The 25,870-nt window shown below is 37.1% G+C and overlaps 5 protein-coding genes across 5 annotated transcripts in view; 4 read left to right on the top strand and 1 right to left on the bottom strand.

The window, feature by feature from the left end:
• The first annotated feature begins 304 nt into the window (after nucleotides 1-304).
• LOC145899141 (uncharacterized) lies at nucleotides 305-4,570 on the top strand. Its single transcript, XM_082987862.1, has 16 exons — nucleotides 305-361; nucleotides 426-529; nucleotides 606-714; nucleotides 799-917; nucleotides 1,136-1,262; nucleotides 1,519-1,610; nucleotides 1,742-1,910; nucleotides 2,079-2,203; nucleotides 2,266-2,324; nucleotides 2,434-2,539; nucleotides 2,710-2,841; nucleotides 3,148-3,266; nucleotides 3,529-3,593; nucleotides 3,654-3,819; nucleotides 3,896-3,972; nucleotides 4,276-4,570. Exons 2-16 carry the CDS (start codon nucleotides 467-469, stop codon nucleotides 4,374-4,376), a joined length of 1,629 nt encoding a protein of 542 aa, XP_082843988.1. The 5' UTR covers nucleotides 305-361; nucleotides 426-466; the 3' UTR covers nucleotides 4,377-4,570.
• Nucleotides 4,571-5,475: 905 nt separating this feature from the next.
• LOC145898263 (uncharacterized) lies at nucleotides 5,476-8,086 on the top strand. The gene is made up of 9 exons (XM_082986692.1): nucleotides 5,476-5,640; nucleotides 5,705-5,808; nucleotides 5,880-5,991; nucleotides 6,083-6,201; nucleotides 6,420-6,546; nucleotides 7,283-7,374; nucleotides 7,506-7,674; nucleotides 7,843-7,967; nucleotides 8,024-8,086. Exons 1-9 carry the CDS (start codon nucleotides 5,547-5,549, stop codon nucleotides 8,084-8,086), a joined length of 1,005 nt encoding a protein of 334 aa, XP_082842818.1. The 5' UTR covers nucleotides 5,476-5,546.
• Nucleotides 8,087-8,279: 193 nt separating this feature from the next.
• On the top strand, nucleotides 8,280-10,145 carry LOC145899277 (uncharacterized). Its single transcript, XM_082988011.1, has 7 exons — nucleotides 8,280-8,298; nucleotides 8,469-8,600; nucleotides 8,915-9,033; nucleotides 9,296-9,360; nucleotides 9,421-9,586; nucleotides 9,663-9,739; nucleotides 10,009-10,145. The coding sequence occupies exons 1-7, from the start codon at nucleotides 8,293-8,295 to the stop codon at nucleotides 10,107-10,109; spliced, it is 666 nt and encodes a 221-aa protein (XP_082844137.1). The 5' UTR covers nucleotides 8,280-8,292; the 3' UTR covers nucleotides 10,110-10,145.
• A 1,431-nt stretch (nucleotides 10,146-11,576) lies between these two features.
• On the top strand, nucleotides 11,577-15,899 carry LOC145898262 (uncharacterized). Its single transcript, XM_082986690.1, has 16 exons — nucleotides 11,577-11,670; nucleotides 11,736-11,839; nucleotides 11,898-11,970; nucleotides 12,052-12,170; nucleotides 12,432-12,561; nucleotides 12,717-12,808; nucleotides 12,990-13,158; nucleotides 13,255-13,379; nucleotides 13,524-13,582; nucleotides 13,844-13,949; nucleotides 14,225-14,353; nucleotides 14,643-14,764; nucleotides 14,954-15,018; nucleotides 15,084-15,249; nucleotides 15,505-15,581; nucleotides 15,799-15,899. The coding sequence occupies exons 1-16, from the start codon at nucleotides 11,577-11,579 to the stop codon at nucleotides 15,897-15,899; spliced, it is 1,731 nt and encodes a 576-aa protein (XP_082842816.1).
• Nucleotides 15,900-17,288: 1,389 nt separating this feature from the next.
• The window catches only part of LOC145898261 (uncharacterized), a 49,349-nt gene continuing 40,767 nt past the window's right edge, over nucleotides 17,289-25,870 (bottom strand). The window contains exons 106-123 of the mRNA XM_082986689.1: nucleotides 25,700-25,807; nucleotides 25,478-25,576; nucleotides 25,115-25,327; nucleotides 24,418-24,621; nucleotides 23,948-24,154; nucleotides 23,505-23,705; nucleotides 23,304-23,399; nucleotides 23,018-23,143; nucleotides 22,560-22,772; nucleotides 22,059-22,244; nucleotides 21,447-21,680; nucleotides 21,040-21,197; nucleotides 20,428-20,583; nucleotides 19,701-19,826; nucleotides 19,490-19,608; nucleotides 19,217-19,427; nucleotides 18,737-18,909; nucleotides 17,289-18,582 (exon numbers count right to left, since the gene is read on the bottom strand). Coding sequence (XP_082842815.1) covers nucleotides 17,289-18,582; nucleotides 18,737-18,909; nucleotides 19,217-19,427; nucleotides 19,490-19,608; nucleotides 19,701-19,826; nucleotides 20,428-20,583; nucleotides 21,040-21,197; nucleotides 21,447-21,680; nucleotides 22,059-22,244; nucleotides 22,560-22,772; nucleotides 23,018-23,143; nucleotides 23,304-23,399; nucleotides 23,505-23,705; nucleotides 23,948-24,154; nucleotides 24,418-24,621; nucleotides 25,115-25,327; nucleotides 25,478-25,576; nucleotides 25,700-25,807 — 4,124 coding nt within the window. The remainder of the gene's footprint in view (nucleotides 18,583-18,736; nucleotides 18,910-19,216; nucleotides 19,428-19,489; nucleotides 19,609-19,700; nucleotides 19,827-20,427; nucleotides 20,584-21,039; nucleotides 21,198-21,446; nucleotides 21,681-22,058; nucleotides 22,245-22,559; nucleotides 22,773-23,017; nucleotides 23,144-23,303; nucleotides 23,400-23,504; nucleotides 23,706-23,947; nucleotides 24,155-24,417; nucleotides 24,622-25,114; nucleotides 25,328-25,477; nucleotides 25,577-25,699; nucleotides 25,808-25,870) is intronic.

The following is a 25,870-nucleotide window of genomic DNA, read 5'->3' as shown; positions in this document are numbered from 1 at the left end:
GTAAATGAGGAACGTGCGATTGCACTATTAGTTCCAGTTGATGAAATAAGCCACACGTTGCTGCTCAAAATTAAAAATGGGTGGTTTGATGTGGGTTGGTTGTGTGTATATAAAAACAAAGTTTCTTAGTAATTGGACTAAAATTAAAAAATACTAATTTGTTGAAGGTTTTTGTTAAAATAAAGTTCGAATTCAGAATAAGAAAAGTTTGTTGAATTTTTTTGATAATCTTATTCGTCTGACTATAAAACTCTCCCGGCTGACAAAATGGCATCGTATAACTTACGAAATGACGAGGTGTCTGTGCAACCAGCAGGCACATATCGGAATCTAGAAGAAACAGACGACAAGTTTCAAACAGGTAAAAACATTTTGCAATTACATTAAAATTCGATCAAGAAAAAAACTTGATGGTTTTGCCACAGAACCGAAGCCTCGAAGCAAGAGCACGACTTTCAGTCTAGGAATGGTTGTCATTATTCTGTTGGTTGCCTTGATTGCAGTTACTCTGGCATTTGGCATTTCGTTGGTAAGCGTTTGAACCTCACCGAACATCATGCTCACAGTTCCATGCTGGGAGGAATTTAAAATATGTAATGTTTCAGACCTCGGGAAGCCAACAAAGCAAAAAAACAAAGCAACCAAACACGACAATTTCAACATCGGCAGAACTCACTCCATTCCCCACATTTCAACATAAAACCCTTGATATAAGTAGGCACCAGTTTATCAATTACATTTAAAAATGCAAATATTGCTATCAATTAATATTGCCATAATTGATACATATCCCTACAGGCCCACGAAACATCACGGTCAAAGTTTACCCCAAGTCGTGTAAAGATGCCTACAACATGGGAGTAACGATGTCTGGTCTCGTCACGTTGCAACCCGACTTTACTATAAACCCGTACGAGGTTCGGAACGGTGACTAAGAAGTAACAACGCAATTAAACAAATTTTGCGGATTAAACATATTCACAGCAATCAACTTGTTGTTTTGATTGCGAATCAAACTACAGTATTGCTTGAAAGCAGCAATCAACCAGGAAGACTTGCTTCATATAAATCACGCAGGATATATTATGTTAGAAACTACATTGATGAAAAAACTTATTTTCGCCTCCTCATGCAGGTTTACTGTGACATGAAATCAGTTGGAGGTGGGTGGACTCTTGTCGCGTCAATTCATGAAGACGATTTATCGGGATCTTGTAGATCTGGCGATAGATGGTCATCACAATTTTTCGGAAGTAATAATGGTAACAACGACATTTTTTTTATTTACATAATTTAGTACAACAAAATCGATGGTAAATCAACTGATTAAAAGGCAAAGACTTAAAAGCAACATCTTCAGGACCAAAAAGGTTAAAAATGTTAAAAATTAATTATGTGACCATGCTTTATATTTTTTTGCTTTACTTTGGTTTCGTTATTTCTCGGTTCAAATGTAATAAATGTGTTTTTTCCTACAAGTAAACAGAGATCACACGAAATAAACTTTTGTTTCTTTAGACTACGAAAATTGGCTAAATGAGAGAACTTTCGGGGATGTTGAAGCTGCCACAAGCACTGACTACAAAACTTCTGCATATTATAACGTCAATGTAGGTTTGCTCTTATAAGTTGTTAAGCAAACAAAGAAAAATCCACCCATTGATGTAAATGTACCTGAGAAGCAAGATACCAAGCAAATTTGTTAAAAATCATATTTCTTTTTACTGCTCAATGACTTCAGGCGACAGACATGATGATATGGCACGTCCCAAACAACGTCGTGTTGTCTGAGATCAATCAAGAGGCTTTCTTGAAGTACTACACTGATAACGGGTTTCTGTCTAAATACGGGAACAATCTTCAAGCTTTGTACACAAAACATGCTCCGATTGTTCGCGCATATCCTAAAGGTTCGTACACAGTTGAAGAAACAAGTTTTCAGAATGGTTTTAGCACAATTATGTCAAAAGATCCAGCTTTAAAAATGACCAATCCAATAGTCATGATGGAAATCTCAAATCAATTCATTAGTAATCAAACTTATAGTGGAAGCATTTTGCTCTTGGATTAATTTTCAGATATAAGTGCGGAACTAATGACGTGCATGAAGTCCACCGACTGGACATACGGCACCCGTCATATATCATGGACCAGTGCACCGGCTCGATACAACACACCGGAAAAACTTAGTTTTTCACACAAGGTATGCAAAGTTAACAAATCAAATTCTGCGACAACCAATCATCACAAACTGTTGCGTGCAAGGTTTACATTCAAGTCAACAAGGGTGGATTTTTACAAGTGAATGATTCTACTCCACGCAAGTAAGGTTCTAGCTACTGCTAACAAAACCTTTCCCATTTACTTCATAAATTGAACTTCCCTTACCATTTATGGAGAGCCTACATTCATCGCAAAAACGTTTATTTTTAGTGTTTTTAATCAAGTCGACTTTTCGATGCAAACCAAAACACTTCCGTTCACTGCTTTGGCATTCATCGACAACACCGACAAATCGATTGACAGTTTTATAATAAAGGTACAACAAAATGAATTCTATTTACTTAAACTTATTTAAATAAACTGTATCTTTCGATAACGTCAAGCATTTCATAGTGTGAAAGAACAGCTTATGTAGTTACGTGTATGGTTTGCGCACAATGCGCGGTCACCATCATGATTCATTAACGAGCAACACTGCATATTCAGATTGAACGGAATGACAGAACTTCCACATACAAGAATTATTTAAGTTCCGAGTATGCTGCAGGTTTTACGATCTCGTATCGCTTTCATTGTTCAGACAACGTGTGTCACATGATCTTCTACGCCCGCGGTTCAGTAAGTTAGCCAGACTCATTTTTGAACCTATGTTTTCAGTGATAAAAAATATTGAAGTTGCATGGTTTAAGTTTTCGCCTCAAAACAATGTATTGCTACAGTTGAAACAAATTTATAAGCATTTATTTTTAGTTGCAGTCTGTTTGTCTGAACATATGCCTTTTGGAAAGCTTTTTTTTATAGCTGAAACTTATCCTATTACTGAGGTGGCATTAACAGCAAAATCTCACATTACGACAAAATGCTCTTCTAATTGAAAGTTGTTCAAAATCAACTAAACAAGTACCAATTACACGTTTTCCTTAGGATTGGGATTCTTTTGCACCATATGACTACGACTTTAAAGGATCCACTCTGTCGGAGTATATTTTAAATATCACAAGCCCTTTCCGACAAATCCTCGTTGGATATACTGTATTTAGAAGGTCGGTCAAAAATATTAAGAACGGTTATCGCTGTGAAAGTGACAAAAACTATAGCTTCGCGTTTATATTTTGTTTGGATTACCAAATTAACCCAACACTGATAACAAGTCACGTAACGATGTGGACAAAACCGACAGCATTGCGTCATACCATACGCGCAAAGTTGGTGTTCCAGGAATATAAAAATTACAACAAAGCAATGACAATAACAAATTTTACTGTCTCAGATTAGTGTAACGTCACAAATGTTTCCTTGTTGCAGGTTGTACTACGTAACATATGACAGTGCAATTGAAACCGTGCTAAGGAAAGTTATGGTATGCTTTGGTAAGTCTTATTTATAGCAATTATGTTCCTAAATAAGCAACATGCTCCAAATTTGCTTAGATAAAGAAAGCAAGATTAATTTAGCTCATTTTCCTGCTATCAACACACCTGTGAAGTTCTTGAAAGGCAACATGTCGGAGTTTAATGAAGGTGTAACCCCAGGTTACATTGAATTCAGACAATATAACCACTTCGGTTATCCGTATGCACTGTGTCCTGGAGTAAGGTAAAATTATTGTATCCTACTTACTGCTGATATCATCACCACGCAATCAATGAACATTCACATTTTTTTATTTTAGAATTACAAATTCTACAAGCTCGAAGTTTTATTGTGTTGGTTCGGTTAACAACCCTGGTCATTGTAGTGACTTTGCTGGTAGGGCATCGAATTATTTGCAATTAAAATAACAATTTCTTGAAGTCAATTTTGACGTTTTACATTCTTCTTCTGAGTGTTTTATTTTCAAATTTAAGTTTCAAGGATACTTTTTCTTGGTAAAGTTTTTTTAAACAACAGGTGAATCTCTGACGAAATATTTGCTAAATTATCCTCTACCCTAGATGGTCACATGGTCTTTTGTTGTATTTTTTAAAATCTTAGATTCAGGTGTTAATGATCTAGCTAACAAATGCCGATTTGATATCTAGTTCAGTTCATACCTTACTTTTTACTTCTTAGCTTGGGACAAATTGGCCGAGCACCGTGTGGTTCGTCCGTCATCTTCCAACTATACCGTGGTAAACGACATCACCTCATCCTTGCTGCTCTTCGTGAGATGAATTCCCTTACATTTATATATTTAACTTTCGCTCACTTATATCTCATTCCTGTATCACAACTTTTGTAATGTCAACAACGTTCGCAAGTCTATTAACATTGTGGCAACCGTATCGTAACTTATCCCGTCAATTTCATTTTACCACGAAGCGACGACGTGAAGAAAATTTTGGCTCCGCGCCACGTTTTGTGTTGTATGATGTGTCACAGCGTAACTCCTTAAATGTGGTTGAAAAACGTTTCTTGTCATGTTGTTTCACAAAAATCACGCGAAAAACCTTTAACAAAGTTACGTACCATTCCGAAAATACTATGGAAAAGTTTACAAAATAAAACTGCGTCCACAAGCAGCGACACCTAGTTTATAATTGAAATGGTTCAACAATCAAAAATTATCTTCATAAAGAAGTCCAACAACAACTACTGCAGTAAAATGTCACGAAAATCTAAGAAAATTTAAGTAAAAATTTGATGTCCGTTTCCAAAACTGTGTTTCGAACAGACAATAAAGCTACATGTCTGTCAGGTGTCGCAACAACAGTCGTTGTATAAATGACGGTTGAGTAGCATCGGGCCGAGCCAAGTTTACAATCTGCTTAATTACCAAAAGCACGAGGCTCGAAACATACAGCATGACGTCACTTAGTCCGGACACCAGTTTCAAAGTTCGTGAGGATTTCCAAGAACGTTTTTCTCTTTTAATGTAGTAACAACTGCAGCAACTTGGGGATTCAACGTGTTTCGGTTCTTGAGCAAGTCTGGCGCAATTCAACGCTAAACTTTTTCAAAATTATCGGTTATTTTGAATTGTCTAGAGCATTTGCTGATTCAGTTGCGACCCAAACATGCTTCGTTTGCTATTGAATTAGGTAGGCATATTGTGTAGTTTTAATAGTCGAAAACTCGGTAAAGGAGGAATGTGCGATTGCACTATTAGTTCCAGTTGATGAAATAAGCCACAAGTTGCAGCTCAAAATTCAAAATGGGTGGTTTGATGTGGGTTGGTTGTGTGTATATAATAGATAAAATTTCCTAGAAATTGGACAAAAATTAAAATCGACTAATTTTTAAAGATTTTGTTAAAATATAGTTTAAATTCAGAATAAGAAAAGTTTGTTAAATTTTTTTGATAATCTTATTCGTCTGACTGTAAAACTCTCTCGGCTGACAAAATGGCATCGTATAACTTACGAAATGACGAGGTGTCTGTGCAACCAGCAGGCACATATCGGAATCTAGAAGAAACAGACGACAAGTTTCAAACAGGTAAAAACATTTTGCAATTACATTAGAATTCGATCAAGAAAAAAACTTAACGGTTTTGCCACAGAACCGAAACCTCGAAGCAAAAGCATGACTTTCAGTCTGGGAATGGTTGTCATTATTCTGTTGGTTGCCTTGATTGCAATTACTCTGGCATTTGGCATTTCGTTGGTAAGCGTTTGAACCCCACCGAATATCATACTTGCAGTTCCATCCTGAGAGGAAAATATGTAATGTTTTAGACCTCGGGAAGCCACCAACAAAGCAAAAAAACAAAGCAACCAAACACGACAATTTCAACTTCGGCAGAACTCACTCCAGTCCCCACATTTCAATATAAAACCCTTGATATAGGTAGGCACCAGTTTATCAATTACGATTGACAATGCTAATATTGCCATATATTAATATTGCTATAATTGATACATCAAAAATATCCCTACAGGCCCACGGAACATCACGGTCAAGGATTACCCCAAGTCGTGTAAAGATGCTTACAACATGGGAGTAACGATGTCTGGTCTCGTCACGTTGCAACCCGACTTTACTACAAACCCGTACGAGGTTCGGAACGGTGACTAAGAAGTAACAACGCAATTAAACACATTTTGCGGATTAAACATATTCCCAGCAATCAACTTGTTGTTTTGATTGCGAATTAAACTACAGTAATGCTTGAAAGCAGCAATCAACCAGAAAGACTTGCTTCATAGAAATCACGCAGGATATATTATGTTAGAAAATACATTGATAAAAAAACTTATTTTCGCCTCCTCATGCAGGTTTACTGTGACATGAAATCAGTTGGAGGGGGATGGACTCTGGTCGCGTCAATTCATGAAGACGATTTATCGGGAACTTGTGGACCTGGCGATAGATGGTCATCACAATATTTCGGAAGTAACGATGGTAACAACGACATTTCTTTATTTATATAATTTAGTACAACAAAGACGATGATAAAATCCGAAGGGTAAAACAGCAATGACGTTACTCTGTACTTCGATAAGACCGGAATGGTGCGTTTCTTTGCTCAGTGACATTACATGACGTCATTTTGGGTGTGATGTCATAACTTTATCCTCACACTTGTGTTGACTTTAATTTGATGATTCCAACATTTCGAGTTATAAATTATATTGCGAAAAATACATTAATGATTGGTTGTGGCGAATTAATCAAATCATTTATGACGCGAACTCGTAGGCAACACTACTGCCAGACAAAAAGTGGTACTGTGACTGAATTACAGTGTTGTGTTGCATAATCAGCTAATTTGGTCGGTTTTTCTCGGCGGTCTTTGCCAGTCTCAAAATTCAATTACTTCTATCTTGTGAGTGGACAAAAAGACAATCCCTGAAAGACGGTTTGTCTCTGTCGTGTTGAAAAAGTTCATGCATCACGTTAGTATCTTAGAAACCAGTCGCCGTATCAAGCTACTTTTTTCGCTAAAAATATTTCAAAATTATGAACATCTCTTAGTTTAATTATTAATATGTTTAATTTTTTCGTATCACATTTACTTTGGGGATGTTAAAAATTGATTTTTTATTTTGGTTTCGTTATTTCTCGGTTCAAACGTAATAAATGTGTTTCTCCCTATAAGTAAACAGAGAACACACGAAATAAACTTTTGTTTCTTTAGACTACGAAAATTGGCTAAATGAGAAAACTTTCGGGGATGTTAAAGCTGCCACAAGCACTGACTACAAAACTTCTGCATATTATAACGTCAATGTAGGTTTTCTTCTATAAATTGTTAAGCAAACAAAGAAAAGTCCACCCATGGATGTAAATGTACCTGAAAAGCAAGATACCAACTAAATTTGTTGAAAATCGAATTTATATTTTCTGCTCAATGACTTCAGGCGACAGACATGATGATATGGCACGTCCCAAACAACGTGGTGTTGTCTGAGATCGACCAAGAGGCTTTCTTGAAGTACTACACTAATAACGGGTTTCTGTCTAAATACGGAAACAATCTTCAAGCTTTGTACACAAAACATGCCCCGATTGTTCGCGCATATCCTAAAGGTTCGTACACAGTTGAAGAAACAAGTTTTCCGAATGGTTTTAGCACAATTATGTCAAAAGTTCCAGCTTTAAAAATGTCCAATTCAATAGTCATGATGGAAATCTTAATTCAATTCTATTAGTAATCAAACTTATAGTGGAAGCATTTTGCTCTTGGATTATTTTCAGATATAAGTGCGGAACTAATGACGTGCATGAAGTCCACCAACTGGACATACGGCACCCGTCGATATTCATGGATCAGTGCACCGGCTCGATACAACACACCGGAAAAACTTAGTTTTTCACACAAGGTATGCAAAGTTAAAAAAAAATTCTGCGACAATCAATCATCACAAACTGTTGCAAGGTGTACATTCAAGTCAACGAGGGTGGATTTTTACAAGTGAATGATTCTACTCCACGCAAGTAAGGTTCTAGCTACTGCTGACAAAACCTTTCCCATTTACTTCATACGTTGAACTTTCCCTTACCGTTTATGGAGAGCCTACATTCATCGCACAAACGTTTATTTTCAGTGTTTTTAATCAAGTCGACTTTTCGATGCAAACCAAAACACTTCCGTTCACTGCTTTGGCATTCATCGACAACACCGACAAATCGATTGAGAGTTTTACAATGAAGGTACAACAAAATGAATTCTATTTACTTAAACTTATTAAAAAAATCTGTATCTTTCGATAACGTCAAGCATTTCATAGTGTGAAAGAACAGCATATATAGTTATGTGTATAGTTTGCGCACAATGCGCGGTCGCCATCGTGAGTTATTGACGAGCAACACTGCATATTCAGATTGAACGGAATGACAGAACTTCCACATCCAAGACTTATTTAACTTCCGAGTATACTGCAGGGCTTACGATCTCGTATCGCTTTCTTTGTTCAGAAAACGTGTGTCACATGATTTTCTTCGTCCGCGGTTCAGTAAGTAAGCCAGACTCATTCTTGAACGTTTGTTTTCAGTGATAAAAAATATTGAAGTTGCATGGTTCAAATTTTCGCCTCAAAACAATGTATTGCTACAGTTGAAACAAATTTATAAGCATTTATTTTTAGTTGCGGTCTGCTTGTCTGAACATATGCCTTTTGGGAAGCTTTTTTTATAGTAGGAACTTATCCTATTGCTGAGGTGGCATTAACAGCAAAATCTCACATGACGACAAATGCTCTTCTAATTGAAAGTTGTTCAAAATCAACTAAACTAGTACCAATTCTTTCTTTTCTTTTTTTTTCTTTAGGATTGGAATTCTATTTTACCATATGACTATGACTTCGATGGATCCACTATGTCGGAGTATATTTTCAATGTCACAAGCACTTTCCGACAAATCCTCGTTGGATATACTGTATTTAGAAGGTCGGTCAAAAATATTAAGAACGGTTATCGCTGTGAAAGTGACAATAAATATAGCTTCGCGCTTATATTTTGTTTGGATTACCAAATTACCCCAACACTGATAACAAGTCACGTAACGATGTGGCCAAAACCGACAGCATTGCATCATACCATACGCGCAAAGTTGGTGTTCCACGAATATGAAAATTACAACAAAGCTATGACAACAACAAATTTTACTGTCTCAGATTAGTGTAACGTCACGAATGTTTCCTTGTTGCAGGTTGTACTACATAACATATGACAGTGCAATTGAAACCGTGCTAAGAAAAGTTATGGTATGCTTTGGTAAGTCTTATTTGTAGCAATTATGTTCCTAAATAAGTAACATGCTCCAAATTTGCTTAGATAAAGAAAGCAAGATTAATTTGGCTCATTTTCCTTCCATCAACACACCTGTGAAGTTGTTGAAACGCAACATGTCGGAGTTTAATGCAGGTGTAACCCCAGGTTACATTGAATTCAGACAGTACGACCACTTAGGTTATCCGTATGCACTGTGTCCTGGAGTAAGGTAAAAATATTGTAGCCTACTTACTGCTGATATCATCACCGCGCAATCAATGAACATTCACATTTTTTTATTTTAGAATTACAAATTCTACAAGCTCGAAGTTTTATTGTGTTGGTTCGGTTAACAACCTTGGTCATTGTGGTGACTTTGCTGGTAAGGCATCGAACTATTTGCAATTAAAATAGCAATTTCTTGAAGCCGATTTTGACGTTTTACAGTGTAAGGATACTTTTTCTTGGTAAAGCTTTTCTAAACAACAGGTGAATCTCTGACGAAATATTTGCTAATATATCCACTACCCTAGATGGTCACATGGTCTTTTGATGTATTTTTTAAAATCTTAGATTCAGGTGTTAATAATCTAGCTAACAAATAGCGATTTGATATCTAGTTCAGTTCATACCTTATGTTTTTCTTCTTAGCTTGGGACAAATTGGCCGAGCACAGCGTGGTTCGTCCGTCATCTTCCAACTATACAGTGGTTAACGACATCACCTCTTCCTTGCTGCTGTTCGTGAGATGAATTCCCTTACAGTCATACATTCAACTTTCGTTCACCTAAATCTTATACTTGTATAACAATTTGTGTCAAAACAGTGGCAAGTCAATTAACTAAAACATGAAATTCACCTATGTACATCAATTTTGCTCCATACCAATTTATGTCATTAATTCTGTTATGCTCTGTACAAATAAAAGCATAAAAAATCAAAGTGAGTTTGCCTGGGTAATTTTGTAAGTTCTTTGTTTAATTCCATGCAGCAACCTGAGCAGGGCCATGGAGAGAGAAAAAAATATGCCGGTGCGAAGAGGTCTTCTAATGTTGATCACATGACATTGTCAGTGAAGCTTCTTTGATTAAACCAAAGGGTATTTTTTATGACACAACCTAAACTGTACGCCTTCAAGTGTCATCAGGTCTTTCACTCTTAACACATTTCACTTCTTACATAATTTGACACTTACCTTGTTACACTAGTCATACCTTGTTCACATCGTAGTTTACCTTAACAAATTAATATTCAAAACATTTAAAAATTGCCAGATTTTGTTATTCGTCGCAACCGTATCCCGGGTGAACCCGGTAATTTTTTTTCACTCCGTGTCACGTTTTGTGTCGTGTTTCGTTGTTCGAGCGTTATCCCGTCTAATGTTGCAAAATGTAGTTCTCGTGAATTTGCTTCAGAACTTGCCCTTCATTACAGTTAAAACGTAATTCTTACATTATACCAAGAATAATTCCACATGTTAACAGGTGATATATTATCTCAAAAAATCTATTTGTGTAACACTTCACACAATTGTCAATTATGGTGCGTTCTAAGGGAGCAACACGTATTTTGTAATTACAAAGTTAACGATTGACGTCACATGCTCATGTCTAAACAACACGTCAGTGGTTAGAAACAGTCATAAAACTTACATATCCACGCCTAAACTTATGTCTGCTTTGATGGATATTACTTCCCATTTTTTTCTCCGGAGACAATTTTAAAACGGAATACGTTTCAACTCAACTGTCAAGTGGCAAAACAAATTAATACACTCTGACGTCACGTAGACCGGAAGCTGAATATGAGAATCGTGACAGTTTTGAGAACGTGTTTCTCCCTAATGCAGCAACTGCATAATTTAGCTTTTTCTGAATTCTCAGTGTGGTCTTTACTACAACCTAGTTTGTTTTATTATTGGACGGGCTTGACGGTGTGTTTTCGAACAGTTAGCCAAAACAGTTCTGGAATATGTGCTTGTCACATCATTTCCAGCTGACAACCTTGAGCTTTTCGTTGAAGAGGTTTTCGGTATACATTGCGATGCAGTTTTTGAAAATCAGACCAGTCGCTTTGATGTGTTTTAATGGTGAACACTGTTCAAATAGTGTGTTTCAATAGCGAACATACAAACAATGACCGAAAAGTAGTCTATAAAAATCATAGCTGTTGTAGTTTGATTATAACCTTATTTTTCTGACTGGTAATTCGCTGTAAGAATGGCTACATATAACTTGGCCGCCGACGAAATATCAGTGCAACCAACAGAAACATATAAAGATCTGGAAGAAACAGATGACAAGTTTCAATCAGGTAAAAATACATTTTGCTATTACGTTAGAATTAGATTGAGACAAAGCTTAAAAATGTTGTCACAGAACCGAAACCTCGTGGCAAAAGCACGGCTTTCAGTCTGGGTGTGATAGCCATTATTCTGTTGGTTGCCATGAATTTCATTGCACTGGGATTTGGTATTACATTGGTGAGACTCTGATTAAATTTCAAGTCCTCTAGTACTGTAGTTTTGAAATGTGTTTCAGACCTCAAACAACAGACAGCTAAAAAGCAAATCAGGCACAATGTCAGTGTATCAAGTTAAAACCATTCATACAGGTAGGCACACTCGTAGGTTATTTATTTGGACGATAATGTCTTCTAGTTGATTTTAACTGACAAAAAAATAATATCCTTTAGGGTCCCGAAACTTCACATTTCAAGTTTATCCTAAGTCGTGTAAAGATGCGTATGAGAAAGGACTGAGAATGTCTGGTCTCATCACGTTGCAACCCGACTTCACTACGAACCCACACAAGGTTTAAAACTGTATTTTAAAACTTCAAGCTTTTATTTTTTAATTGAACAACAGGATTGTTTAAAGAACCGCAATGTCATATTAAAATTGCTTTGTTGAAAATTTTTCCTCAACCTTTCCAAATAAAATTAGGGATTTTGTAACATTAAACCACATAAAAGGCGGCCAAATCCAAACACAAGGCCAAGGCAAAACTAAGCCTGTGCACTAAATAGATATTTCGGATATTTAAAACTTTTTTGTTCAAAAAAATTTTTTTTAGGTTTTCTGTGACATGAAATCTGTTGGAGGGGGGTGGACTTTAATCGCTTCCATTCACGACGACGATACGGGTGGTTGTTCGTCCAAAGACAAATGGTCATCCTATCGTTTACGTTCCGGACGTGGTGGAGGTAATACTACGTTACTTTATTTTCGCAAGGCATTAGTTGTTATTTTACCTAAAAACTACTGCCGAAATCCTGAACGATATTAACCATCGAGGATCAAGCACGCACCAGAAACAAAATCATGTATTGTTAAAACAGTAAACATTTTTTTTCTGTAGGCTATGGAAGTTGGCTGGGCACGAACGACTTTGGAGATATGGAAGCTGCAACAAGCGCAGATTACAAAACTTCAGCTTATTACAATGTCAATGTAGGTTTGAGATGAACAAACAGAAACCAAAACAAAACGAGTAGTTTTTACGTATGTTCCTTCCTGGTAGGAAAATTTAAACTTAGTAGAAGATGCTCAGCACTTGGTTGTAAATCGTCACCTTACATCACAATTTTCAATAACACAAAAATTTAGCTGGGCCCATTATATTTACTTACAGGCGACAGACATGATGATATGGCACGTTCCGAACAACGTCTTGTTGTCTGGAATCGACCAAGAGGCTTTCTTGAAGTATTACACTGACAACGGGTTTCTGTCTAAATACGGAAATAGTCTTCAAGCTTTGTACTCGCAACACGTCCCGTTCGTTCGCGCCTATCCCAAAGGTTCGTATCCGTTTGCAAATAATGAATTCACCTCCAGAACGCCAACAATTTAAATTGTTTTATTTTGCTCTTTATTTTGCATTATTTATTTTTTAGATATAAGTGCGGAACTAATGGCATGCATGAAGTCCACCAACTGGACATACAGGGACGGTCGAAATTCATGGAACGGTCCTTCGGTCTCACACAAATCACCGGAAATTCTTACCTTTGCAGACAAGGTTTGCAAAGTTAACAAAAACAAAATACTGCAAAAACAAGTGTTCTCTAATCGTTCTTGGTAAATTTTTTAACAAAGATTCAATCATACAAAAACTTGAGTGCTAACTTCAACTAATTATAAATAAGTCCTTTATGCAATTTAGGTCTACATTGAAGTCAATGGTGATGGATTTTTAAGAGTAAACGATTCTTCTCCAAGGAAGTAGGTTTTCAGCGATTTTGAAAATTTTCAAAATATTGTGTTGCAAACGTTAAGTAAAATTGAACGATATTTGAACGGCTTGTTAAAAAACGAATTGCTTAATCATATAGTTTTAAAATTGTTAAAACAAAAGTTAACAGACCATTACAAACTATTTTTGAACGTATTGCTGTCAAGCATTCATTTGGCCACTATGATCGGAACAAACAAGTTTTTTTTGTATGCCCTTGAGCACTTTTGTCTCACGAACAACGTTTTTAGAGTTTTTGATCAAGTGGACTTCACGATGGAAACCAAAACACTACCATTCACAGCATTGGCGTTTATCGACAACAGCGACGGATCGATTGAAAATTTTACAATGAAGGTGTAAAAAAATAACTCTATTTGCATTGTTTTAAATAAAATTTCTAAAACATTGAAGCGAGAACGAAAACATCGAAATTTTTCCAAATTTATGATTAGAATATTTATATCATGTTAAAGGAAAAAGGTGCAAAATAATATGTCAAAAATAGCCACAGACATTCAAAAAAAGCGGAGTTGTTGAGCATCGATAATTTCCATCACAATATCTTTTAAAAAATACAAATGCAAAATGTACAGCAAATAACAAAATTATAAAAAAATTTTCAAAATCAGGTTGAACGGAATGACACATACCGGACATACAGACCTTTATCTTCCGAGTATGCTGCAGGTTTTACGTTTCGATACCACAAGTTTTGTGGAGGCGACGTGTGCCATATCATCTTTTTTGTTCGTGGAACTGTAAGTTAGTCTGTCTTGTAGTACATGTTTCAAGTAAATATATAGCAAAGTGTGTTTCCTGTAGTAAGTGATTTAAAGCACCTTTGTAAGGTTCACCTTAAATGCACATAATATTGGAAAAGTTGAAACAATTTAAAAGAAACACATTTGTTCCAACTGATACCTTTAGCGTTGTCATTGCGCCTGACGACTTTTGGTGTAAAAAGACACACAAGAGTAAACCCACACGAAGGCAGCTACAAAGGTTTGTAAGAAAATAAACTAGTACCACACACTCGTTTATTCTTAGGATTGGAAATCCTCTGTTTCTACACCAGACTATCACTTCGACGGATTGACAACATCGAAGTACTTCTTAAATTTTGCAGGCCCTTTTAAGCAAATCCTCGTTGGATATGCTGTTATCAGAAGGTTTGCAATGCATTTCTTTTGAGTGCGTTATTCATATAGTCTTATACTTCATCAAGGTAATGTCAGTAAAAGAAGTGAAAGTGAGCCTATCAAATAAAAAAATCGGTTATCTAAAGATTTAAAATCAGCATTACAGCCACAAAACTAACAGTCACAAAGGTGATTTTTCTGGGCAATGTATTTTTTCAGGTTGTACAAAACAATCTATAGCAATGCAGTCGGCGCCGTGTTGAGAAAAGTTATGGGATGCTTTGGTAGGTCTCGTTTGTTGTGTCAAAGTTCTGTTTGTACATAAGCAACACACTCCAAATGTGCGTAGATAAGGAAAGCAAGATTGATTTATCTCACTTCCCTTCTTTTTCCACTCCTGTGAAGTTCTTGAAAGGCAACATGTCAGAGTTTAATGATGGTGTAATCCCAGGTTACATAGAGTTTAGACAGTACGATCACCTCGGTTTCCCGTACGCACTGTGTCCTGGAGTAAGGTAAAATGACTTTTCTGAATTACGTTTATGTAGCATTGCACATGATTGGTATTTCATGGTTGTAATAGCCTGATATTTTCTGTTTCGTTTGCCAAACCGGTAAGTAACGATAAGAATTTTGTTCAGTGTGGTAAAAAGAAAACTGGATTGTTATAGTTGCTCTTATTAATATAATATTGTGTAAGTACTTGTTAGCAAAACCACCACCACTTATTTTTTTACGGCAATCAAGCAGTTACATTGTTTCGTTTTCAGAGTCACAAATTACACAAAAACGAAGCTATATTGTGTTGGTTCGAGAGGCTCTCCAGGTCATTGTGGTGATTTTGCAGGTAGGTAGAAGCATCTACTTACTAACGAAAACCTTTGTGTTATATTTTGCAATTTACTAAAGTGTAAAATTACATTTAACTGGACAATTCACAAAAAATCCTTATTACTAACTCCTCGCCACATTGGTTAGATATAAGTTGAAAATCTGTTTAAATGCTAATGTGTCAGCAAATAGCGATTTGTTTTCTAATTCGATTCTTTGTTTTTCTTTCACAGCTTGGCATAAATTGCCTGAACACCTAATAAAACGTCCGTTATCTTCAAACTATACAGTGGTAAACGATATCACCTCATCCTTGCTACTTTTCGTCAGATGAATTCAAACTTTCATTTTCCTGTGTCTTAATATTTGTAAAAATGGTGATGTCAATATTTCTGCTGGAAACAATGACACAGGCAATCTACATTTAACTTGTATCATAACAAGTCTACTTTATTTGGGTGTAAATCTAAGCTATCTATAGGCTAAGTAACTACAAAGGTTCTAACCCAAGCATAGATGTGTAACTATAACTAGGCTACCAAACATCCCTAAGCTTACTTGTCAGCCACAACAATAAAAGTTATAAACTTTAAAAAAATGTATCTTTGTTGCGACCAATAAAAAGCTCGGCCTGTGGCCTATGAAGGACCCTTTCTATTAAAATAAGTTTCGCTATCGGGAAATGCCAACTGTAGAAAGGACGTCACAAAGCTACCAGTGATGCATGGGGGGTTAATTTTTACGGTTTATTTGAGCACATTTGCTAGGGAGAATTTAGGCCAGTTTTAGTGGGGTTTCGCTTTGATCCAGGCTACTTGTACCGGGTGCTGTAGAAAACTAAACTAAAATGCCAGCTCAAACTTCAGGCTATATTTGCAGAAAAATGAATCGTTTAAGGATACAGTCATTTGTGGTTGTATGAAAGATCACTTCCTCATCTACGCATTCTGGTCACATTTGGTCGCCGAACAAGTTCATTTTTATCCCTCGGGGGCATTTGATCCTTTACTTTTCGACATTATTTGGGGTAAAAAAGCAACAAAAAATGCAATTGGACTTTGCAGAAAAATTTTTCCTATCTATTGCAGTACTATGCAAGGTCCACCTCTCCTCCTGCACACAGTAACACCAAAGTAGTTGCTAAATAAATTGACTAAGAGCTGTTTATGACTCCCATGTAGCTCATCAGATCCTTCTGGAGGTGCAACAAATCCTTGCTGTGTACTGAACTTTTTTTAACTTTGAATATTAGGTACCTATTATAAGTCACAAGATCCAACAGCAGTTATCGGAAAACAAGCGGAACACTCGGCAGGTGCATTATTGCAGAGGGCCTTGAAAACAGGATTTCTTTGGTTTAACTTCCACGTAGGTCATGTAATCTCGCTTACCAACCTGAACGAGAACTATTTTTAAAATTAGCAAAGTGCAAATTTCATGACAAACTGAAAACGCAACCAGCGAGAACATGTTTTCTGGTTTAGGCCTCGACGGTGTTCTTTTAAAATGGAACTTATAACATACACTAACTAAATCGAAAGACCAAGGTTTTCACTATCGACTGGGCCTGAAAATGGCGACTGCAACTTTATCAACTCGTTGGCGCTGTTAGACAGCAACAAACTGAAACAAAAAGGGTGTCATCAGTTTATTAGCAAAAACAAATCAATAACCAACGCTTACCACAAACTAAACGTCAAAATACAATTAAGTAAAAATTGAGCTACAATGTATTGCGTCTCAACGCATTGATCGGTTTTTCGGCGTAGTTCAAAAGTTTTTGTAGAAGATAAGCAAATGTGCCCACAAGGGGCATGACCAACAGATGCACTACACCCACATCTACGGCTATTATGACTGCTAGGTTTTTACCGGCCCCTACAGCAAGATCTGCACCCTTAATACAAAGATACATGCTTGTACCAACTGCCCACAGGACTGCAGATATTGACAAGATAAATCGTAAAATTATGCGGTGCGGTATGAATTTGTTTTTCGTTGCAAACTGTGCGTCTCCTTGGCCGGTTGCGTCATTTTCTCCCAAGTGGTTGGTACAAAATTTCAGTCTTGTCGGGGGACTCGAGTAATGTGTAAAAATCGTCGATTTACGTCGCTTCGAATAGACTCCACTCTTTTTGTCTTCCAGCTTAAGAACGCTCGTGTCAGTGGCGCAGTTTAAATTCATCGAAGTTAGAAGCGATTGCACGGCGACGGACAGGGGTTTGATACCTTGAAAAAACGACACTCCGTCTTCAATTTCCCTGTGCCATTTTCCTGATACAAAATGCAAGAAACTATGCAAGACACTAAGACTGACGCATGCTACCAGGAACGACATTGTGTGGGTCTGACACACTGCACCTATCATCGAATACAAGTCAACTGGTATCCCATAGTTCAAGTCATAACTATAGTCGAAGCCGTGAAAGAACGTGGTTGTAAAAATGGCACTGAATGAAACGGTCAATGCGATACAGACTCTTTCAACGCACAGCAAGTTCCGTATAATGTAAGACGGGTTGTTTAGACAAAGACCGGCCAGAAGGTGAAAACCGCAGAGACATTTAAACCATCTCCTGCTATTTTGAGAAAAATGAGCTGGTTCCAAAGGCAGAACAGTCGATCCTCCATGTCGTAGGGCGACTGCGGTACCAATAAACGATATCCACGAACAACGCTCGCCGCAGCACCTTATGTCAGCAACCCATCTTTCACCTGTGGTGGGGTTTTTAATGGCTACACGCTCAAGGCCAAGGCACTTGGGTGCGGACTTGCTCCTGTCATTCTCATAGGATGAACTTCCACCAGTGTTTTGTTCAGAGTCAAAGAGGCTGATAAGCGTGTGGGAAAGAGATTTTCTTGCTTTCAAAGGCGCACCTTCTTCCGACGATCTGTACTTTTTAATCTTTATCTGTTCTCGCGCCACCGATTCACGGTGGATGGCGACTATGCTCATGTGGACTGGAGTTCCGACAGCGTTGGGCAAGTGGACAGCTAGCGTGTCGGTAAAACCAGGTCTAAAAACAATAAAAAAAATCTATGTCACAAACAACTCAATGAGCACCATAATATGTTTGGTCAACCATCTCTATGTGCTGTCTGTACACCTCCCAAAATATTTTGTGAAACTTCTACAACGTAAATATAAAATGGCGATACCTAAACACCCACCTGAGTATACCAGGATAATCACGACGCAGCCAAACGATCGGAGTCGATCCTCTGCTTCCATGGATCCGTATAAGGAGATCGGAATCCACCTTCTTCCATGCAGTGGTTATTGAGAGCTCGTAACTATAACTTGGTTGTTCAATCGGAGGCGATGGTATGGAGAGTATGTATCTCTAAATTTTCATACTGTCTTAAGGCAAAAGTCAAATCACTGACAATGTCCATGAGGTGATTACAAGAATACTTCGTTACTGACATGACTTTTCGTTACATAATTACACGAAACAAGTCGATAGCCTTATGTGCAGATTCTTTGTTTAACGTAAAGCTGAGCGAAAATACCTCCACCTCCAACTTCCGTTGAAAAAATCTAACTTTCTACCAAACCGCTACTGTCTACTGCAGTTTACACATATGCCTGTCACTGACACTGCTAAATCCTGGGCAATTCATGGCCCCAAAAACTATTTCCTATCCTACCCTCCATCTATTCTTCTGATCCTTTCTGACTGCAAGTAACATGAGAAGAGCATAGAAGCCCAACAATGCAGATACAAGAGCAGGCACTGCGTAACGATCGAAGTTATATGTAACAAGATCTGTGCAGTCGAAGGAAGCTCCGTACAATCCGAAACCGGAGACAACGGGTGGTTGCATTAAAGCCGTGGCCGTGATGTTAAGTCTGACGTACCTGCATGTTTATCATTACAAAGTGTAACAAGATGAAAAAATCGCATCAAATTAAAATAATACCTTGCTTGAAACAGATCAAAATTGTAGAAAAAATATTTCCTTGATGTCCCCACCAAGGACTTAAAGGGACCCAAGGACTTCCATTCCCGGCCATTAGAAGACAAGTACAAATAAAAGATCTAAAAGCAAAAGAATGATCTCAAAGCATTTTGGTGTTGTTTCCCCAGATGCGCACCGCAAGTGATGAAGTTTAACACTTTTTAAACATTACCTTCACATCATTCTTAAAGTTAGTTGAGGAGTAGAGTTGGATGCTTCCAATGACATAAATATTTTCGAGGTCAATCGTGAATGTCCAACCTCTCCAGGCAGCATATTGTCTTCCAGAGTACGGAGCCTGTCACATAATTAACCTCCAAACACATTTGCTCAGTGGGAAAACTTAACATGGTCGTTTTTGTTTCCAAATATTCCCCAAAAGGACGCTCGGTTACGTTTTAATATTAGGGGAGTGCAAAAGTTAATGTCCAATCAAAGGTTTAATCCAGTGGTTGCCAGCCGTGATGTCAATTGTAACCTTCAGAGTTGCCATGAGCTTTTCTTTGCACTCTAATATTTTGTTACTGTATGGTTTGGCGGTTGTGTAATGCTTATCGGGGACAAAATCGCCTGTAATGATACGAGCCCCAATCAAGAATTAGACAGAATTGCAGCATTTGTGGTGTGCGCTCATTAGTTTGCTGCCACTGGGTGTTGCAATATCTTCAGAAATTCTGCAGGGGTACTATGAGCCAAGGAAGGTTGGGAACCATTGATTTATTGCATTTAAACACTCTTATTGTATATTTGATTAGATTTCATTTTGTACCAGAGTTGTCATGCACAAACACAGCATCCCATTACAGGTTAGCGCGACTATTTTTAAACAATGTTTATTGTTAAAAGTTAGTTTTTTAAAACATTTGAGAATATCACAAACAACAATTACTGGGACTCACCTCAACTGGCATCCAGTAAGTGTTGAATTCACCATCAACCGCTTTCTCAACATTGCATTCAACACCAGTATCCGGAATGATAGCAGCTACATGGATAGTTCTGATGTTAAACTCAGACAAAGGAAGCCAGTTGCCTTGGTCTCTCATGGCCCACATCTTAAATAAAACATATCACAAGAAAATTGTAGATAAAAAGGTCCAAAAGGACATTTGCAACAATCCAAGACTTCTGGTTGCAAACTAAACCATTTGCTCAAAACTATATTATTGCACCGAACATGCACATCACATTTTTCTTTAAATTAATAAACATACACAAATTTGGCCATAGTGCGCACCACAGTGGTTCGTCGTCTCTGTTGTTCGGTACTCAGTATAGGGTACCCTGCAGATCAACGTTGACCGAAAGGTACCACAAAGTTGAGACTAGTCTGCCTGCTAGTGTAAAAGCTAGCACAGTGCCACTCAACAGCTGCACTGATGAGACCTTACAGGTCGAAACAGTGCATGTAAACACCCTGTCTGCAGCTTTGCAATAATATGGCTTATTTTGCACACAACATACACAAATTTGATTTCCTCATTTCCAACAGGTTTTTACTATGAACACACCTGTGAGTCTTCACAATCCATATTGATAGTGGAGCTTGATCTTCCGGTTTGCATTCTTCCCAGAAAAACAGGGTAATTACTTGCAACTGGTGACAGAATCAATTTTTCCTCAGCACTTTCATCCGACAACAAACTTAATGTCACTGGCGTCAATTTGTCTGCAAATGTTTTATTAATATTTTGAATTTGTATCTGAATTGGTGCTTGGTTGTCTACACTTTTTTTCCGAAGGCTTTTTGTTTACTTATGCAACAAGAGAAAAAAATGATAATATCCTACTTAGCTCTTGCTGCGAATCTTTTTAGTTTAAAATATTTTTCCTCAGGTGCAATGCTGTTTAATTTTTTCCTTTTTGTAGAAAAAATTAAATCTCTTGAATGTGTTCATGCTAAAAAGTGATGGCTTACCTGTGCAATATACATCTCTTTTAAGTGGATTCCAATTGCCATTGGCAGTGCAAGTCAATGTTACTGATGTTTCTTGGACTGAGCTGGCAAACCAGTTACCGATAGCATCTTTTTCTCTAGCTGTGTAATATCCCTGGGTGCATGTGTATTTTATAGATGAGCCTACACTGTAACTGTTGGTCACACTGCCAGGAGTAGAATGGTCAATGTTGCCGGGATATTTGCATTGGGCAACTGCAGATAAATGACAATTGTTTATTACCACCAGATAAGGCACTATAAGGCAGAAAATCCAGGAAGTTTCCCTCTGGGGTTGTTACTATCCAAAACTTATTGTGACATAAATGCTGATGTTCGTTGCTGAACAATTTAATAGACATGCATGCAGCGACTAGTGATGTGATAAACGAAAATGAATTGACAGCACTTTGTCTGCTATTGCAACATGTCTTTTTAGTGTTATTGCACATTCTAGAGTGGAGGGGGAATATTTTTTACTGAAAGTTGTTGGTAGTAAGGCCACTACTGCTAAACGTAAAATACATACCCATTTCTCAAAGAAGATCATTTGTTTCCTGCTAAATTTCACAAAAAGTAACTTGCATTAATCACCTTGACATTCAAAAGATATTGAAGGAATCCACTGTGCGTTTTCATTGCACTGGGATGTGATTCTTGTCACACCAGGCTCGATGATATACCCTTCATCGCATGTATATGTAACTGTAGACATGTGACTGTTATCTTCACCCTGGCGTTTAGCAAACCCTTTCTTTTCAGGTTTTGGGCATTGCAAAGCTGTCAACAAAATCAGTTTGCATTAAATACAGCATTAATCTAAAAACGATGTTTGCATTTAACCAGGATTTTTTGTCAATTTAAAAAACAGTTTGCATTAAAACCAGGATAGTCCAATTGTTTTTTTGGGACTTTAACATCATTTCCTTGAGCTCATAAAAATAAAGATTTTTAATAATTATACAGTCCTGAGGTGAACTGAAATAGTTTTTGATATAAGCTACTGAGATGGGAGAACTTATTCAGCATTTTGGTACATGCCAAGCACAAGTGTCTTTGCAAATACCTGAGTCATGATTTTAATTACTCACACACCTGAGCAAACAACTTGGGTAAGATTGATGTTCCAGTTTCCATCAGCACCACATGTGGCTTTCAAGAACTTCTGTCGCTCTGTAAGTTGATATCCCTGCCCACATGAAACACTGGCGACATCCAGGTATCGGAAGATTTTTCTTCCATAGGCATTGACTTCTCCACCAACAATGTACCCGTACATGGGTCGGACAGGCATTGGGCACTGTATCCCTATGCATACAATAGTGTGATGTTTAAAGGTTTTTCAATAAAAAGCAACCAAGAAAAGTAAATTAAGAAACTTTAAAAGATTTCACAGCCCCAAAGTAAAGGTATAACAGTATATGACAAAGGTAGCAATTACCAAAACGAACTGCTATTTGTGTTCAGATTATAATTACTTGGTCAATAATAATTATAGCCTATGATCAATGCATAATAATCTTTTTGTTGTTGAATAACATTGGGCTACTTACGAACACATTTGATTTCATGTGTATTAGGATACCAGGCAAATGAAGAATGACACAAAATGTTGATGGTGTTCGGAAGAGGTCTGTTTCCAGAGTTAAAGCCCTCTTCTCCGTGGTCAACAACATATCCTAGAAAAGGTTGGGATAATAAAATCCTTTCGTGGCCTTTCCTATATATATACTACATCAGGTGGTAAGTTTCAGTAACAATTCACATCAGCCAGCATTCAGACGTCAAGTTTTTGCCTGGAAACTTAAAACCAATTACATAGTTTCAGTGTAGTCTTACCTTTATCACATGTGTATGTTGCCATTGACTCAAAAATGAAGGAAGAAATCTCCAAAGTTGAATGAGCAACCTTTGCTGGTCTCCCGCAATCAAATGCTTAAAAATATGGTTGAAAAACACTTAGCTACATTGCAATTATAAGGCCACCCTGGAGCAAAGTGTCAAGTTTGAAGGCATGCATTTATATTAACAGGAACTCACGTAAACATTGCATAAACTTGGGGTTTGGAACCCAAGTTGCATCAACAGAGCACTTGCTTATAAACTCCCTTGTATAAGGATTAGTTGCTTGATCGAAAACATGTCCTTCATTGCATGAATATCTTGCCTCAGCATCATAATGTTTCCCCACATATTGAATGATTGCATTGAGGACATTCAACGGTGCACCACATTGCAGTGCTAATTGTAGAAATTGTGATTAAACAAAAACATTTCATTAACTTTCACATGTGGTTGTATTTCTTTTAATAAATTGAATTAAATGCATAACCTCCTGCTTTAACACACATAATTTTGTTTCTGAGCAAAATTAAACATCTAAAATTTTTTATTGTGGACTTCTTCATTTTTTGCAGTTCTACACAACCAGTTTGGAAATCCAAGGTCAAATATAGGCAATCAAGCACAACAAATATCAATACCTTTGCAACTGAGTGTTGCAGCATCAAGGTCCCAAGTTCCATTGTCCTGACACTCGATCATAAAATAACGTAATCCTTGAAACTTAGACAACCCATAGACAAGATAACCATCGTCACATGCATATGTAACAGCATGTCCGGCAAGGTAATCAGTTCCACGTTTTGAAGCATGAGGAACTGTATAGGGTGGCATTGGGCAGGTAATATCTAAACAATGATATTGCTTTTATTTACCCTTCAAGTCACATATTTTATGGTACAAAACTTAGTATCTGACATACAAATATAGACATGTTGTTTTGGTAAACTTAACTGACAATACCAATTACAATTAAGCTTTCATTTCAAGTGGCTAGCTTTATGCGAACTAAATAAAATACAACAAAAAATATGGAGAGAACTTGGCCTTTGGAACTCCTTTAGTCAAAAGCATTTAAAATTATTTATTTTCTGAGCAATTAAAAAACTACCTTCACACTGATGTTCTCTTGGATCAGGTTCCCATATTCCAACATTGCTGCATTTCGATTGGAAAGAAGTTTGAAGTGTTGATTTACTTGTTGATAACTTGTATCTTTTATTGCAAGTGACGGTTATTTGTGATCCTGCCACCAAATCTCCGGTATATTGAAGTGTCGAATGGGGAATTGGGTCCGGCAGTTTGCAATAAATATCTGAATTTGAAAACAAAAATACCACTTTTAACTTAAACTTTAAATATGCAACTTGGTCCCTAGACCTTGTCAACACATTAAGGTCAAAATCTGTTGCAGGACAATTACTCAGCTGCTCTTACTGGCATTTCCCCACTCTGGTTGCACATTATTTTGTAAAAAAAGCAGAGGTACTCTCTGTGCTCCGTTGTGTCAAATGCAGCGGCATTCATTTTTTTAATATACATTTATTTAATGTTAGGGCCTCATCACAAGTGATTAGCCTCAGTAACTATTTTCTTACAAACAAATAAACAGTCTGTATGTGTTTCAATGCAGATCACCTTCAAAACTAAAATTTTGGGATTTAGTAATTTCTGGTCTTTGTACAATGGAAGATCACAAACTAATTCTTATGGTAACATGAAATTAAACACACTTGTCAGAGTTTGCAAATTTAAACTGACAACTTCAAATCAAAACTAAACAAAATTTAAAACTTTGAAATGGTCACCTTCACATCTCAAGTTATTCAGAAAAGAGGACCATGTTGCATTGGGTTGGCATTGGATTAAATGGTATTTCCCCTTCTTTGGTGGATTGTTAAACCTTTTTCCATCTTTACATCGATACATAGCTAGATCGCCATGGTGGTAAAAGGACTTTGCCACCCAATCCGGTTGCTTTGCAGTGTGTGGCAAAGTAGGTGGAGGCCAACAAGTTACAGCTTAAGAAAAATTAAACTTTTTTGAAAAATGTGCATAGGTTTCGACTGAGAAAAATAAAATTTGTCTTTTATAGATAAAAATTTTAAAAATTAAGCATCTCTTATCCGGTTGTGCATATGACATCTATTGACTGGGCAACATATTTGTACCTCGACACTTCCGTAAGTCAGATGCTGGCCCTGGGTCCCATCTTCCATTGCTTGTGCATGTTATTTCTTTTGTGTATTCATTTTCTTGAAACCAATATCCTAAACAAATTGTTGCTAACAGATACGGAGCATTAATACAGATTTACATACACCAAGAAAATGTAAATACCATTTCAGATTTTCTATAAGTCGGTTACTCTACAAAACACCAACTAAACACACCTTCCACACAAGTGAAGTGTACCACAGCCCTGAGTGAAAAAGCTTTGAAAAGTTCTGCTGGCATTCTTGTTGTATCCGGAAGAAAACCAGGGTCTTTACAGACAATTGCTACAAAATCATTCAACATGTCACATAGAGTTTGGGCCGAAAGATTATCAATGTAATTATTTT

This window comes from Ascidia mentula, chromosome 4 (assembly GCF_947561715.1).
Source record: "Ascidia mentula chromosome 4, kaAscMent1.1, whole genome shotgun sequence".
Taxonomy (NCBI): Eukaryota; Metazoa; Chordata; class Ascidiacea; order Phlebobranchia; family Ascidiidae; genus Ascidia; species Ascidia mentula.
The sequence above is the reverse complement of the archived record's forward strand: the minus strand, read 5'-3'. Positions and strand labels throughout refer to the sequence as shown.

Excerpts from the sequence above, each read along its gene's own strand:
- LOC145898262 (XM_082986690.1), top strand. The coding sequence starts at position 11,577 with ATGGCTACATATAACTTGGCCGCCGACGAAATATCAGTGCAACCAACA. Across the intron at positions 11,671-11,735 it reads AGATGACAAGTTTCAATCAG|AACCGAAACCTCGTGGCAAA; the intron begins GTAAAAATACAT and ends ATGTTGTCACAG. Across the intron at positions 15,250-15,504 it reads GCACTGTGTCCTGGAGTAAG|AGTCACAAATTACACAAAAA; the intron begins GTAAAATGACTT and ends TTTCGTTTTCAG.
- LOC145898263 (XM_082986692.1), top strand. The coding sequence starts at position 5,547 with ATGGCATCGTATAACTTACGAAATGACGAGGTGTCTGTGCAACCAGCA. Across the intron at positions 5,809-5,879 it reads TGGCATTTGGCATTTCGTTG|ACCTCGGGAAGCCACCAACA; the intron begins GTAAGCGTTTGA and ends GTAATGTTTTAG. Across the intron at positions 7,968-8,023 it reads AACTTAGTTTTTCACACAAG|GTGTACATTCAAGTCAACGA; the intron begins GTATGCAAAGTT and ends AACTGTTGCAAG.
- LOC145899141 (XM_082987862.1), top strand. The coding sequence starts at position 467 with ATGGTTGTCATTATTCTGTTGGTTGCCTTGATTGCAGTTACTCTGGCA. Across the intron at positions 2,325-2,433 it reads AATGATTCTACTCCACGCAA|TGTTTTTAATCAAGTCGACT; the intron begins GTAAGGTTCTAG and ends GTTTATTTTTAG. Across the intron at positions 3,594-3,653 it reads GAAAGTTATGGTATGCTTTG|ATAAAGAAAGCAAGATTAAT; the intron begins GTAAGTCTTATT and ends AAATTTGCTTAG.
- LOC145899277 (XM_082988011.1), top strand. Across the intron at positions 8,601-8,914 it reads TTTTCTTCGTCCGCGGTTCA|GATTGGAATTCTATTTTACC; the intron begins GTAAGTAAGCCA and ends TTTTTTCTTTAG. Across the intron at positions 9,034-9,295 it reads GGATATACTGTATTTAGAAG|GTTGTACTACATAACATATG; the intron begins GTCGGTCAAAAA and ends TCCTTGTTGCAG.